The 15,276-nt window shown below is 33.1% G+C and overlaps 1 protein-coding gene across 14 annotated transcripts in view; it reads right to left on the reverse strand.

Moving 5' to 3' along the window:
• Positions 1-231: 231 nt before the first annotated feature.
• mettl22 (methyltransferase 22, Kin17 lysine) overlaps positions 232-15,276 on the reverse strand; it is a 34,182-nt gene continuing 19,137 nt past the window's right edge. For 5 of the 14 annotated variants that reach the window (XM_068217785.2, XM_073943638.1, XM_009299457.5 and 2 more), the window contains 6 exons: positions 13,835-13,906; positions 9,086-9,139; positions 8,781-8,861; positions 6,233-6,335; positions 2,835-3,003; positions 232-2,645 (listed from right to left, as the gene is read on the reverse strand). In XM_068217785.2, coding sequence (XP_068073886.1) covers positions 2,607-2,645; positions 2,835-3,003; positions 6,233-6,335; positions 8,781-8,861; positions 9,086-9,139; positions 13,835-13,906 — 518 coding nt within the window. In that variant the 3' untranslated portion in view covers positions 232-2,606. The remainder of the gene's footprint in view (positions 2,646-2,834; positions 3,004-6,232; positions 6,336-8,780; positions 8,862-9,085; positions 9,140-13,834; positions 13,907-15,276) is intronic. The other 9 variants (XM_073943642.1, XM_073943641.1, XM_073943639.1 and 6 more) reach the window with 3 other exon arrangements.

Below are 15,276 nucleotides of genomic sequence, written 5' to 3' on the forward strand. Positions count from 1 at the left end.
TAAGTTACAGTATATAGATCATGTTGTTATCTGAGACTCAAACAAGGGGGTCGTTACATAAAACAAAGAAATATTGTTTTATGATGATTCACTTCAAAGATATGCTCAAAACACTAATTTGATGACAGAATTGAAGAGGGTTTGGTTGATTCTTATTTATCATACTATCATTTAATGGCAGAAGCTAAAAACAGCCTAAATATGAACTAAATAGTAGACTACAAAGACTGCTGCAACAGAACTGATTCATTTTATTGGTTCTTTAACATTCCATGGCAACTTCAAAACAAACAATGATCTTAAAAACGATGGCCATATTCCAGTCAACTAAAAACAACACTAACCAACAAGGTCGACTAAATTGAATGGCTAGCAATGAACAATTAGCTAAGGCCAGAAAAACTGGTCAAACCTGACAGAGATTAGTTTGTGAATATGTTGCCATCTATCTTATAATTCGATAATGTTTCTGTCCTTTCCAAACTCTTGCATCCTCTAGTGTTCAAAGAGAGAAATACAACAACACTACTTAAAGGAACAGTTCATCCACAAATAACAGTTCTGTCATTTATTAACTCCAAAACTGTTTGAGTTTCTTTTTTCTGTTGACCACAAGGAAGATATTTTGAAGAGAAATGAAAAACTGTAGCCATTGACTTCCAAAGTATTTAAAAAATATGGAACTCAATGTTACCACTTTCTTCCAAAATATTTTCTTTTGCGTTTAACAAAAGAAAAAAGTCCAACAGTAGTGAAACAAGTGGAGGGAGCGTAAATGATGACAGAATCTTCAGTTGTGTGTGAACTTGGGGAGAGCAGGGAACAAAGTAACACTTTTTGGTTTTACCCAAATAATGAACAAAGTAATGAGGTTAGACAAACCATTTTTTTTTTACCAACAACACACAAGCCTCTCCTACAAATGAGCACTGAAAGTATGATTGCCAGACCTATGGTTTCTGTGCAGTATTCTCAAAAGTGCCAGGAGTAAAATTATGACTATTTACCCAACCTGCGGGCAAGTTGTAACATAGAGAGAGAGGGTTAGTTGTAACATGCTTATAAAGTCAGATTTCAGACAATTCATTTAAATTAAGTTTACTTTAAATAGTAAATTTCCTTAGTACTTAACTCACTTCTTTTTTTATTCTACATAGCACAGCATGTTTATTTATATATCTATTAAATAAACACATTTGGATTTATCTGCATATTATACAAAGTTTTTGCTAAACATTTTCATATAAAAAGTTTCCAACACTACACATCACAAAATATTTAGTTAGTTTATTTGGTGTCCAACAGCGTGTGGCTTATTTGTAACACCCTGTTACAACTAACTCCACTATGTCATGCTTTCCTTAAAACTGTCTAGCAGTTACTGTGTTTTTTACATCTTTCAAAATGGTTCCACCTTTTAGCCTAGAAGACGGTAATCACATCAATATAAGATTTTTCCTACATACTTACATTTTTTTAAAAGTATATACAAATATTATAAAAATACGTTTATGCTGCAAAAATGCTTTCTCCTGTGTTTCCAATTTAGCAGAACTTTTTCAATAATTGGTAGGAAGACATCTGCTGTCACTGTGGTGAAAACCTCGGAAGTATGCCATGATTAACCGTGAGCAAATACCTTAAAACACCAAGTTAAATTTTACCCTGGGTTACTTCGTGCCCCATGCTCCCCTATCCCTTTAAGTGCACTGTATATACATATCAATATTTCTAATGTTACTTCAAAAATAGATATCTTAAAAATGAGATTCATTTATGTCATGTACTTTATGTAAATGCACTTTATTACCTCACTAACAAAACATTCTGCTTCAAAAGTTCTAAAAATACCCCAAATAAATACCCCAAAACATCCCAATAATGAATCCTAAAAACTCAAGCTGGTCACAGTAAAACCCTAACATTCACATTTTAAACAGTATTCTCTTTTGCAATGTTACATTTAAATAACATAAAGAGCAAATGATCAAGTTAAGCACTCAAAAAAAAAAAAAAAAAACTCAAAAGTAAAAATCTGATTATTATTTAAAAACGTATCCTCAGGTCAATCAAGATGTAGATATTTTTTTCTTCAGATAATTTAAAGATTTTTTTTGTCATGTTTTTGGTCCTTGGTGATTCATAATATGCATGTATACACACTTTGAGAGTAAAAAATAACAACAACATATCTACAGTCATTCACAAGAAAACTGAACATTATCTATAACATTATTACTGTTAACCCATAGCGACTTCAAACAGTCATGAACAAGTTCAAAGCAGTAAAGATGTCACTTCACTTCAAAAGACCTCAATGTATCATTAGGAGCAGAGTACTAATTTTATTTTGCTTGTATGTGTTTTTTGTGACTCTCAAAGTGCCAATAGCCATTTACTTTACATTTTGTGAATCACCAAGTACCACAATTTTAGCTAAAAAATGTGCTTTAATGTTAAATCAAAGAAAAAAGTAACCTCCTGAATGGCCTGAGGGTCAAATTAATTGCAGCTTTTCATTTTTGGGTGAACTATCCCTTTAGTTAAAACAGGATTTACAAAGACGAGACAAATCCTGGTGTTAAATCAAACCTTAAAAACCTGAGTTATTTATTAAGTCTCTCTGCTGTCACCTTCCAGAGTTCCTACAAAGAAGCAGAGAAGAGAATCCAATAATATTAATATATTGTAAATCAAAATGCAATCCACTGAATGCATAAAATACTAATAATAACACCAAGTAATAAGAGCACGATTGACAGATCAGAAAAAGCAAATATTATCATTAGCAATCAAATATAAAAATTTAGAGCAATAATGAACTCAGAGCTCACCAGCTGCTCGACTCTTTCGTACTGGAAGAACTGAGGAAAAGAGATCTTGACGAGTTCTACTTTGAAATTCATCTTTCCGTCTTTCATCTGCTGTAGCTGGTCTAGACAGTGGCGGAAGTGATCATAAGCTTCACAGGACACGTCCATGTGCTGCAGTGTGAAGTTCAATCTGCCAAAACACAGAAACCTTTCAAACGGAATAATAGGGGAAGGTTTTTCTTGACCAGCACGGCTCTGTTAGTCACTGCTGATAAATGCTGCAAATAAACCGATCTGGAGCCCTGAAGCATCGTTTTTCATTTGATAGAAACTAATAATGTATACTGACTAATAACCAGGCCAATGCGGAATCTAAACATGCAGAAATCTGCAGATTTTTAGCTCGTCATTGACTCTAGGTTTTTACTTGTGTAAATGTGTGTAAATTTATATTAATTTTTAAAACTAATTTCACTAATATTATTGTGATATAATAATATTAATATTAAAATGTTCATATGATTTGTTTAAAATATTTTTTGTAAAGTAATAATTTCTGTCTTTTAGTAGATACATTATATATGAGACTTGCTTTATTTAGCAAATAAGTGAATCTAATTGGATTTGTATAGTAAACATTAAATAAAAGTTAAAAAGGTTAAAAAGTTTATTTCATACATTAAGTTTTTAGTTAATGCCTAAACCTGCAGATTGTATATGAATATATTTTTTCCAAGCTAAATATATTAAAGCCATTTATGGTTTCTAAATTACAAATTAAAAAAATTAATTGTATTGAAGCCATGCTAAATTAAAAAAAATTAAAAGCAGATTGAGAATTTACATGTAATAATTTAAGCTAAATTTATAACAGATATTTCAAAATATTACAATTACTGATTATATTAAAATTGTATGTTCAGTTACATATACTAATTACTTGCAACTTTACTAGCCCATATTCAAATACTAATATACATAAAATGTGTATAAATTCACTTTTTCCACATTTTTTATGTTACAGCTTTATTTTAAAATGGATTAATTTATTTCCACAAAATTATACACACAATACCCCATAATGACAATTTGAATAAATATATATATTTTTTAATTGTTGCAAATTTATTTAAAATAAAGAGCTGAAAAATCACATGTACATAAGTATTCACAGCCTGGGCTCAATACTTTGTTGATGCACCTTTGGCAGCATTTACAGCCTCGAGTCTTATTGAATATGATGCCACAAGCTTGGCACACCTGTCTTTGTGAATTTTTGCCCATTCCTCTTTGCAGTATCTCTCAAGCTCTATCAGGTTGGATGGGAAGCGATGGTGTACAGCCATTTTCAGATCTCTCCAGAGATGTTCAATAGGATTTGAGTCTGGGCTCTGGCTGGGCCACTCAAGGACATCACCTGCTGCTGAAAAACATCCCCGCTGCATGATGCTGCCACCACCATGATGGTGCCTGGTTTTCTTCAAATGTTATGTCTGGCATTCACTCCAAAGAGTTCAATTTTAGTCACATCAGACCAGAGAATTTGGTTTCTTATGGTCTGAGAGCAAGGACATATTCACAGTATGTCTGATAATATTTTTTCTTCTAGAGAATTAATTAACTAATTTAGCTAGAATAAAAGCAGTGTCTATTTTTTTAAAAACCATTTTAGGGACAAAATTATTAGCCCCTTTAAGTTAATTTTTCAGATAATCTACAGAACAAACCATCATTATACAATAACTTGCCTAATTACCCTAACCTGCCTAGTTAAACTAATTAACCTAGTTAAGCCTTTAAATATCAGAAGTGTCTTGAAAAATATCTAGTAAAATATTATTTACTGTCATCATGGCAAAGACAAAATAAATCAGTTATTAGAAATGAGTTATTAAAACTATTATGGTTAGAAATGTGTTGAAAAAATCTTATCTCCGTTAAACAGGAATTGGAGAAAAAATTAAATAGGGGTGTGAATAATTCAGGGGGGCTAATAATTCTGGCTTCCTTCCGTAAGGTTCCCTTCTCTCCACAAAAGAACCATAGAGCTCAGACAGAGTGACCATCGGGTTATTGATCACCTCCCTGACTAAGGCTCTTCACCCCCGATCACTCAAATGGCTGGCCAGCTCTAGGCAGATTCCTGGTTGTTCCAAACATCTTCCACTTACAAATGATTAAGGCCACTGTGCTTATTGGAACTTTCAGACCAGCAGAAAATTTTCTGTAACCTTCCCTAGCCTTGTGCTTTGACATGCACTGTCAACCCTGGGACCTTCTATAGACAGGTGTATGCCTTTTCAAATCATGTTCAATCAACTGAATTTGAAATTTGGAATTTAAAAGTGGAAACAGAACCTATACCTGAGCTCAATTTAGAGCTTCACAGCAAAAGCTGTGAAAACTTATGTGCATGTGATTTTTCAGGTTTTGTATTTGTAATAAATTTGCAACAATTTAAAAAAAATCTTTTTTCACATTGTCATTATGGGGTATTGTGTGTAGAATTTTGAGGACGTAAAGGATTTTCGGACTTTCCGGATGCACTGTATATGTGTGCATTATATATATATATATATATATATATATATATATATATATATATATATATATATATATATATATATATATATATATATATATATGGTTGAAGTCAAAATATTAAAATATTTCACAAATGATGTTCAATAGAGCAAGGAAATTTCCACAGTATTTCCTATCAATTTTTTTTTTCTACTACTAATATAGTGTCATCCCAAATGGAACACTAATGCTTTTTTTTTTACTAAGCGGAAATTTAAACCATTTCCCAGATGATGTTTGACGGTTGCCAAATTAGTCAAATAAATGACCAAACTACTAATAATACCTGCCATGAGTTTAACCGCATTCACCATCGGGAGGCCGCATAATCACTCTCATAGGAGAAATTTGCTTTTAACAATCCAAAATGAATAAAGTATTTCAACATCAGTGCTCAAAAGCTCCCTTCTGATACGCGAGCAAAGCTGCAGTCGTTGAATGGATGAAGTGTCCAACATTTTACACTTCTCTTTAACAGTTGAATAAGTTCATCATTTGGGTATTTAAAGTGCACTTATTCTTTTTGGAGTTTTCAGTGTGAATGGACTATTTATACTGCAAAAGGGAATAAAATAGTGCTAAAGTATGCAATTTTTTATGCACCTAATATTGTTAGAACTCTTTAAGCAAATTTGTATTTCAATTTGCCAAAATCGAAATTTAATTTTGTCATTTATTTATTTAACTTTATTATTTATCTACAAACTTTAATAATAATTATTCTATTTAAATTTAAATGAATACTCTTAACGTTAACAAAGATGACTTGTGTATGCAAACAAACCAGCTACAAGGATACACGACTGTGATGTGAATGTCTTGATGTTTCTTCTAACCTCTTCTCTATTGAGATGTATGCTGTGCTGGGCTTTCTCATGTTGCTGGAGAGTCTGTATATTGTTCTGAACAGTGCGTCTGTAAGATCGTCATCATAACACACTGAAGAGGAAGCACAAAAACATCTATGAATAACAAATTAATCTCATTCAGGCTTTCATCAAGCTAGCTGAGAGTGCTTCAAATTACTCATTCATTATGTTAATACTCTCTCCTGACTGTGGCAGTTTTTAAAGCGATAGTTCACTCGAAAATGAAAATTCTGCCATTATTTACTGAGCCCCAGGTTGCTTCAATCCTGTGTAAATTTCTTTGTTTACCGAAAAACAAAAAAGGATTTTGCATCCATATACTCCAATAGTACTTTTTCTTCTAAATAACTTCCTTTGTGTTTAGCAGAAACAAACATGGGCAATATGTATGGTACATGTATTTTGAAATACGTATTTTAGATGTAAAATAGTAATTTGTAATATGGATTTGGTAAGGCTGATGAAAATAGCTAATATTTTGTATTTAAAATGCTTTAGTATTTTGTACTTTTTTTTTAGTTTTATAATACTGTAAAACATGTTTCTTTATTGCCAAAACTTGCGAGAGTAAGAATAGTAAAAAACAAAGAAAAAAATGAAATGCAACAGCAACAATAAAATGAAAAATAATAATAGGTTTGCATCCTAACTCCTATTTTAGCTGCACTTCACTGGTTACCCATTAAATACAGAATTGATTTAAATTTTTTCTTATTTGTTTACAAAGAAGTCAATAATCTAGCTCCACAGTACCGTACTGAATTCGCATTGCATGAAGGGTTGATTATTTCATAATCAAGAGACAGACAAATATAAGCTCAAAAAGGAATTATGTCCTTAAAAACATTATCATAATGTATCAAATCTGTAGAGCTTTTATTTCTCTTCCCATAAAGAAGAACAAAAACAAGAGAGCCAAATTCAGAATACTAAAGAATACTTCGTAATAAAAGCCCACATGATGATATCTTAAAAAGAAGTGGGGTAAATATAAACTGATATTTACACACTAATGCAAAATATAGAAATAACTGACTTGAAACTATTTTTTGTTGAATGACTGCCATCCATATATATTATAGCATATATGATTAACAATCAAATGATTATTTAGAAACTAGTTGCTATGGATTCAGTTCTCATCAGGTGTCTTCCTATCAATAGCTTGTTTTTCAATGACTACGTTTACAAGGACATGAGTAATCAATTACTTGCCTTAATTTGAATAAGAAAATAATATGATTAAGGTGTTTATATGAGTTGCTTTCTATATGTTCCCTTTCATGATCCCATTTTAGATGTTATAGCACACAATTCAATTACCGTCATCACGCTATCCATATTTCCTCCGGAGTTTCATGTAATTTCATGTTTTTAACTTTTAATTTGTCGACTTTAACTGCAGTTTGGCACTTTCATTATCATTCAGGAGCATTTCATGCATGCTCCCCGTGACAAACAAGATATTGGATGCGAGAATGATCCGCTGGAAGAGTGTTGTTTTCATGGAATTTGATACTGCATGCTGTATGGAAACAAAAACCTCCGCATTTCACGATGTGTGTGTCTGTGGTCTTTCACACTGTGGACTCGGTAGGTGCAGAGAATAGTGTCAAACTGCCGTGTGTGTATACACTATCCTGTCACAAAAAGAGTTGAAAATCCTACACGATGGTAATGGTTTGATTAAGGTGTCTGGACCGCACTTCAATAATGCGGCTAAAATCACCATACATGTCTTAAATCAATTTCTGTTTAGTCCGTTTATGACCTTTATCAGACTAAATTAATCATAAATGCTGTTAACATGGTAGACTTTGAATCAGAGTATTGTCTTAATCGTATTAAAATCAGTTTTTTGGTATCCATCGAAACATACTCAACTGTACACTAAACAGTACAATTATGCAAACTGTTAAAAATTAAACTGTTGGTTCCTTTAAAGCCAACTTTCATCTAGGCGATCACTGGGATTTATGGATTTTTGATCCATTAACTGGTAGTATATGTCACTTAATTCAGCCAGTGTAATAAAAGAGACAGATCAAACAGGTAATTGATGCAAGACTTGTTAAGAATTTTTATGTTCCCTTGTAAAAGTGCTTTTTTAGTATTTCTAAAATAAAAAAATACCATATTTTACATTAATATTTTACATTGACATTTACATTGAAGATTTTTTGTAGTTTATTTTGATACAAATAAATTGAGGCATTTGGTATTATATATTAAAATACATTTCAATTAGGGTTGCATGATATTGGAAAAATTGAACATTGCGATGTTATGTTTTCTGCAATATACATTGCAATATGAAAACAATCTCCCAGATGACATGAATAGCTGTACTTAGAAAAAAATTTCATTTTAGATTGATTGGGGCGATTTTATAAGTGAGTGAACCATGCATGAAATGTCCTTTTAGACAGATGTAAAATACAATGTAAACAGAGTTTTATGCTTTTTGTTTTTGAGGCAACAAATTTTGTGTGATTATTCTAAAAAGCAAAATCACCGTCTGCTGCGATCACAAAAGTGGTATTATCATGCAAGTCCGCTACTTCAATGTCAGTCCAGCTGAATTCCAAATCTGCATCTGAAGAGAGTTAAAACATTAGTGAGATGACCACATGTCGACTTTCAAAAATTTCTATTTCACAAGTCAGCACTGCTGATATTAGAAGTGCGAGGAAGCCCTGTGTAATATGCGTCACTGACAGAGTCCACTTCTCACTTACAAATGGATTTTTACTGGGGGTGAGGGTCTGCCTCTATTTACACCAATTAGCAAATCACACCAGTATCCCCTCGATTTCTTACCTGTGCAGAAATCGTCCGCCATCCAGTCCAGCTGACGTACCATGATCTCACTTTCTGTCGGGTGTATTAGAGGGAAAACCGAGATGAAGGGAAGAAAAACAGCACCATTCAAATACACCTTAAAGATTACACATACTGTAAAAGAGGTCATACTATGCTTTTTACACTTCCATTAGTGTCTAATGTTGCTGTTTTTTTTCTGAAGAGGGTTATTCTCAATATAATCAGTAAGTTCTGCTTCTGAACTCCCTCAGATGTCTTGATTAGTTCTGAGTTTTCTTCTGGAAACGTACAATGTCACAATGTCCTGAATTTAAAGCTGCAGTTGGTTATTTTTTGCCTCTTTGTGTCATCTACAGTTCAAGGTGTGCTTTCATCTGTATGCATGTCACTCTGCTGATGTATAACATTTTTTCTTTTCGGGTAACAAAAAAGAAAAAAAAAAACATGAAGAAAGGGGTTATGTTATGTCACGATGCCCAGCAGTGTTAAGCATGCTGTTATGCTGTTTTCAGTCTCTATCCAGCCCGAGCTTGTGTGTGTGCCATGGTCAAAGTTCTAAATAGACCGAAATTCCATTCTGTGTGCATTAACCTGTCAATGGAAAAGCAAGTCTGTTCAAATAATGCACTGATGGGACATTACTATGTAGTATAGTTGGCTGCTTGCAACATTGCTGTACCTTTTGACTGTCACTTAAATTTGACTGTCGGTAAAATGTGGTTATTTTATTGGCTTTTTTTTTGTTTAATTTAAGTTAGTGAGTTAAATTTAAGGATGGCATAGTGGCTCAGTGGTTAGCACTGTCACCTCGCAGCAAGAAAGTCACTGGTTTGAGTTTGGCTGGACATTTTGGCGTTTCTGTGTGAAGTCTGCATGTTCTCGTTGTGTTGGCGTGGGTTGCGGCCGGAAAAACATATGCTGGAATAGTTGGCCGATCATTCCACTATAGCAACCTCTGAAATATAGACTATTCAATTCAATTAAATTCTCCTTTATTTGTACAGTGCTATTACAATGTAGATTGAGTCAAAGCAGACTCACATAGTAAGTTTAATTCACGTAGTAAATTGAAACAGTGTAGTTCAGTTTTCAGTGTTTCAGTTCAGCTCAGTTCAGTGTGGTTTAATAATCACTACTGGGAGTCCAAACACTGAAGAGCAAAATCATCGATGTGCAGCTTTACAGATCAAGAACCATCCAAGCAAATGGCGACAGCGGCGAGAAACAAACTTTATTAATTGGCGAAAGTAAAGAATAGGCCGAAGGAAAATAAATGAACGAAGGAGTTAGATTTAAATAGTCTAAAATTGCTTTATCTTATTTAATAAAATAACAAATAATTATTACAAAGAATTTTTGTTTCAGTTTTCAGTCACATGCATTAAGAACTTTTAGATTCTGCCGGAATTTTCATTTTGGTGAACCTAGATTGTTCTCAGTTTCATAAATTACAACTAAACCACTAAAGAGACTTTCTGGGCTTTGAACATGTCAGGAGCGTTCACTTCCAGAAATAAAGGTACAAAATCTGTCACTGGGGCGGAACCTTTTCAAATGGTACATTTTGTATTTTACAGCTGCACATTAGTACCTTTAAGGTACACTTCTGTACTTTTAAAGTACTATGAGGCACAGTAAGGCTGGGCGATTAATCTAAAAGTAATAAAAATTCAGAACATGCTTTTTTTACCGCATGTACAGTCACATGACCCCGCTCTGTTAAAGGCTGAGGCAGATTTATATTTCTGAGGCCACTTTGCACCCACATCTGATCTCTGGTCAAGTAGGATGATGGACCTTTTCTTGAGCTTTACTTGGCACTACATTGACGATTATTGGAAGCTTATTGAGATTGATTATTGAGATACATTGAGACGGCATATTTTCCATTGCATAAAAATGATTTTTTACATTAAAATATTTGTTTACAGAAGATGACGTGGTGATGCAGTGGATAGCACAATCACCTCATAGCAAGAAGGTCACTGGTTTGAGCCTCGGCTGAGTCATTTGGCATTTCTGTGTGGAGTTTGCATGTTCTCCGGGTGTTTGCGTGGGTTTGCGCCAGGTGCTCAGGTTTCCCCCACAAGTCCAAAGATATGTGGTAAAGGTGAATTGGGTAAGCTAAAATTGTCCGAAGTGTGTGTGAATGAGTGTGTATGGATGTTTCCCAGTTATGGGTTGCTAGGCATCAGCTGCGTAAAACATATGCTGGAAAGGTTGGCGGTTCATTCCGCTGTGGTGACCTCAGAGTAAATTGGGAATAAATAATAAATGGACTAAGTCGAAAAGAAAATGAATGAATGAATGTTTACAGAAGATGCAAGTAATGCACTGTTTAAAATATTATTTACAGGATTTAGATGAGTTATTTAAAAGAAATACTGATTATTTTCTACTTTTAATATGAAAAACATTGAAAATATATATTTTTATTTATTTATTAAGTGTTAGGCAATGTGAGTTTTAATTTCAGTTGTTCAACATTGTTTTTTAATAAATAATCATAGATAGTAGATATCCTTCAATTATTTTAAATGCCCTTTTTAGTCAGAAATTTCTCACATTTAATTTGTGAGCATATTTACTGTACAAAACTAGTCAGTAAGCTATGAAGGCAAAAAAAAAAAACATAAATAAAATTATTAATTACTTTAATCATTTAAATAATTAAATTATTACTTTAAATAATTAATTGATACATTAATCACAATGGAGTTAAAATATTCAATTAATCAAGATTTTGATTTAAGGGCAAATCGCCCAGCCCTAAGGTACAGATGTGTACTTTTTTAGCAGTTCTTTGTATCTTAAAGGACCTGTTAAGAACAAAAAAGTACCTTTTGAAAAGGCATTGCCCCAGTGACAGATTTTGTATCTTTATTTCTAGGAGTGATGCTGTCTCCGGGAAAATCAGAGGGTTCTCAGATTTCATCAATATATTGTTGTGTTCTGAAACTGAACAAAAGTCTCACAAGTTTGGAATGTCATAAAAGGAGAGTAAATAATGACATCATTTTCATTTTTGGGTGAACTATCATGTAAAAACTCAAGCAGATGTTTCGTTTGTTATTACTGGAGCAGCCAAATTAAAAAGCTGTACCACCTTTATTGAAAAAGAGTCAGGATGTTTTTGCTCCCATTTCATCTTGTGAAATGAGCACAAGAGTACTGCTTTAAGGGATTTACAAAGGCCTCTTATTAGGATTGATGGTTTGAATCAAGTGTCAGACCAATTGAATTAGATCAATGAGCTCATGTTTTACCTGTCAGACCTTTGTAAAATGGTGCTGACAACTGCAATTGTTTTAGATTGTAATGGGAAAAATGATTGCTTTTTGTTATTTTGTGCATCCCTGAGTGCATCAGGGTTGTTTTAGCATCATTAAGAAACTATCATGGTTAGAAATAATAACAATAATAATAATAACAATAATAATAATAATAATAATAAATAAATAAATAAATAATACAACTACATCCAAACAAGCACCAATCACAAACAAAAATGTTTTAAAAATTATATATAAACACTACCTGACAAAAGTCTTGTCATCGAACCCAGCTGTAAGAGCAACAAATAATAACTTCTAGTTGATCATTTGGAAAAGTGGCAGAAGGTAAATTTTTTTCCAATGAATCATTATTTGAACTGCATCCCAATCATCACAAATGCTGCAGAAAACCTATTGGAACCAGCATGGACTAAAGCCTGAGGTATCAACACATTTGTGCTGCCCACAGAAGAGGGCAAATTCTTCAGCAGGATAGCGCTCCTTCTCATATTTCAGCCTCAACATCAAAGTTCCTGAAAGCAAAGAAGGTCAAGGTGCTCCAGGATTGGCCAGCCCAGTCACCAGATATGAACAATATTGAGCATGTCTGGGGTAAGAAAAAGGAGGAGGCATTGAAGATGAATCCAAAGAATCTTGATAAACTCTGGGAGTCCTGCAAGAACGCTTTCTTTGCCATTCCAGATGACTTTATTAATAAGTTATTTGAGTCATTACAGAGATGTATGGATGCAGTTCTCCATGCTCATGGGAGTCATACACAATATTCATTATTTTTCCACTGCACCATGACTTTATATTCTATACTGTAAATTATTTATGTTAAGTGACAAGACTTTTTTAAGCAAAGTCAGATCTTTACAGTTCTAATAATTTTTTTTAAAAAGCAGGGCATAATCATATTTTATTTTGGTAAAATAAGTGTAATATATAGGCCTTCGTCTTTCATATAAGCCACTTCTGATACCAAATGATCAACTAGAAGTCAAGTTATTATTTGTTGTTCCCTAAAATTGGATAGGCGACAAGAATTTTGTCAGGTAGAGTACATATATAAAATATAAGAAATAAGAAATGCTTTAGACTTTTCCTTTAAGATGTAGAAAACCACTCAATTTGTCTCAGGACGTTAAAAAAAATCTAGTTTTAACTTATTACAAGACATTACAGAGAACATCTAGACAAATGCATTGGTTGCAGCCTTGTAAAAATCACTTTATAAACTGAAGAAAAAACATTTTCATTATTTTCACCAGCTTTTTTCCCAGTGCTGCTTTATTTCACCGGATTGTTTACACCATTACAGAGGCATGAACTAGAGGAGCAGAACACAGGTGGTCTGCCAGAGGAAGTATGGCATCCTTATGACACACATTATGAACATGAAAGGGCCTAAAAGCTGTCGTTAATTAGAGAACGCTGCTTGACATCATGATTTGGCGTTAATGTTTACCTTGGGGTTCAAAGTGCTGCTTGTTCACGGTCACATTTCTCTGGCACATGTTCAGAAGATCCTCACCAACATCTGTGAAACACAAAGAGATCTCATTAGTGAGCTGAGGGCAAAAAACAAAACATTTAGCCATACAAATAAGTGCACAAAGCTGAATTATTTTGAGATGTACTGTGACTAATTTACACACGGGTGCGGCTTAAAAGATTACCAAATAGAAAGATGGCACTATAACATTAAATGAAACTGAAAAGGGGGAAAACATATTAGTGTGTAATTACATGATTATAGTTATATAACAGAGACATCAAGATGCTAATGTTTTCAAGTACCCCTGGTGTAGGGGAAGGAGAAGGTAAATTTAAAGGTTTACAGTCTTCTAGGCAATTTGCATGCAACCTGAGCCACTGTATTATTATTATTATTATTATTTTTGTTTAACTCTTTTTATTGACAATTCTCAATCAGAGAGGCATTACAAGTGAGGGAAAGAAAAACCACAACACATTACTTTCACAGTGTAAATAAAATACTGAGTGGTAATTAAACACATTCCTTACTCTCTGAACCATATTGAGATTGAAATAAAGTAAACAACAACAAAAAAGGAACAAACAAACCAAAAAAGAAAAAGAAAAAAAAACACATACATATACATAATAATAAATTAACAAATGACACCTAAGTAGGCCAATGTTAAATGTAAAATATCACACAATTTCTTTTCTTAATACACTCGTAGATAAGTTTGTATCATTCGAAAGCAAGAGGGGGGGGAGATACAAACAGGGTTAAATATGCAATATGGGATATATAAAGCTATTTTTTAAATACAACAGAAATGGTTGCCAAGCTGTATAGAAATTGAGCCACTGTAATCTAATGTAGAGGGAAGAAACTTAAACTAAAATAAAACGAGTGCTTCCTTTACCAAATCTTGATTTGCATTTCTGTTTAGAGCAGGGGTTCCCAAAACTTTTCGTATGAAGAGCAAAGAACAAATATCATTGAGAGCCGTGGGCTGAAAGTAAATATACACTGTTAAACAGTCAACTTCATCAAATGAAATGAGTGTAGTTAACTCAAAATTAACTGAAAGGTAATTCTACTCATTTGAGAAGAGTTTTGAACTCAGTGTTAAAGGTAATGTGTTAATTAAATACCTCATTACTTCAACTTAAATGGAGTACTCACAGCACACATATAAATTTGTTTTTTAATTCAAATGACTTGTAGCAATCGGTTTCCTCAAGCGGTTTGAGTTCCCTTAACTTATTATCTTTTATAGTACTCAGTTGGTTTGAGTTCTCTTCATTTATTGGGGTTTACTGTGCTCAAATTGCTTCATTTACTCAAATGGATTAAGTTCACAGTACTCATTATGGTTAGTTTTTGACTTTAAATGGTCTGTTGCAATCGGTTTCCTCAAACAGTTTGAGTTA

Source organism: Danio rerio, chromosome 3 (assembly GCF_049306965.1).
Source record: "Danio rerio strain Tuebingen ecotype United States chromosome 3, GRCz12tu, whole genome shotgun sequence".
NCBI lineage: Eukaryota > Metazoa > Chordata > Actinopteri > Cypriniformes > Danionidae > Danio > Danio rerio.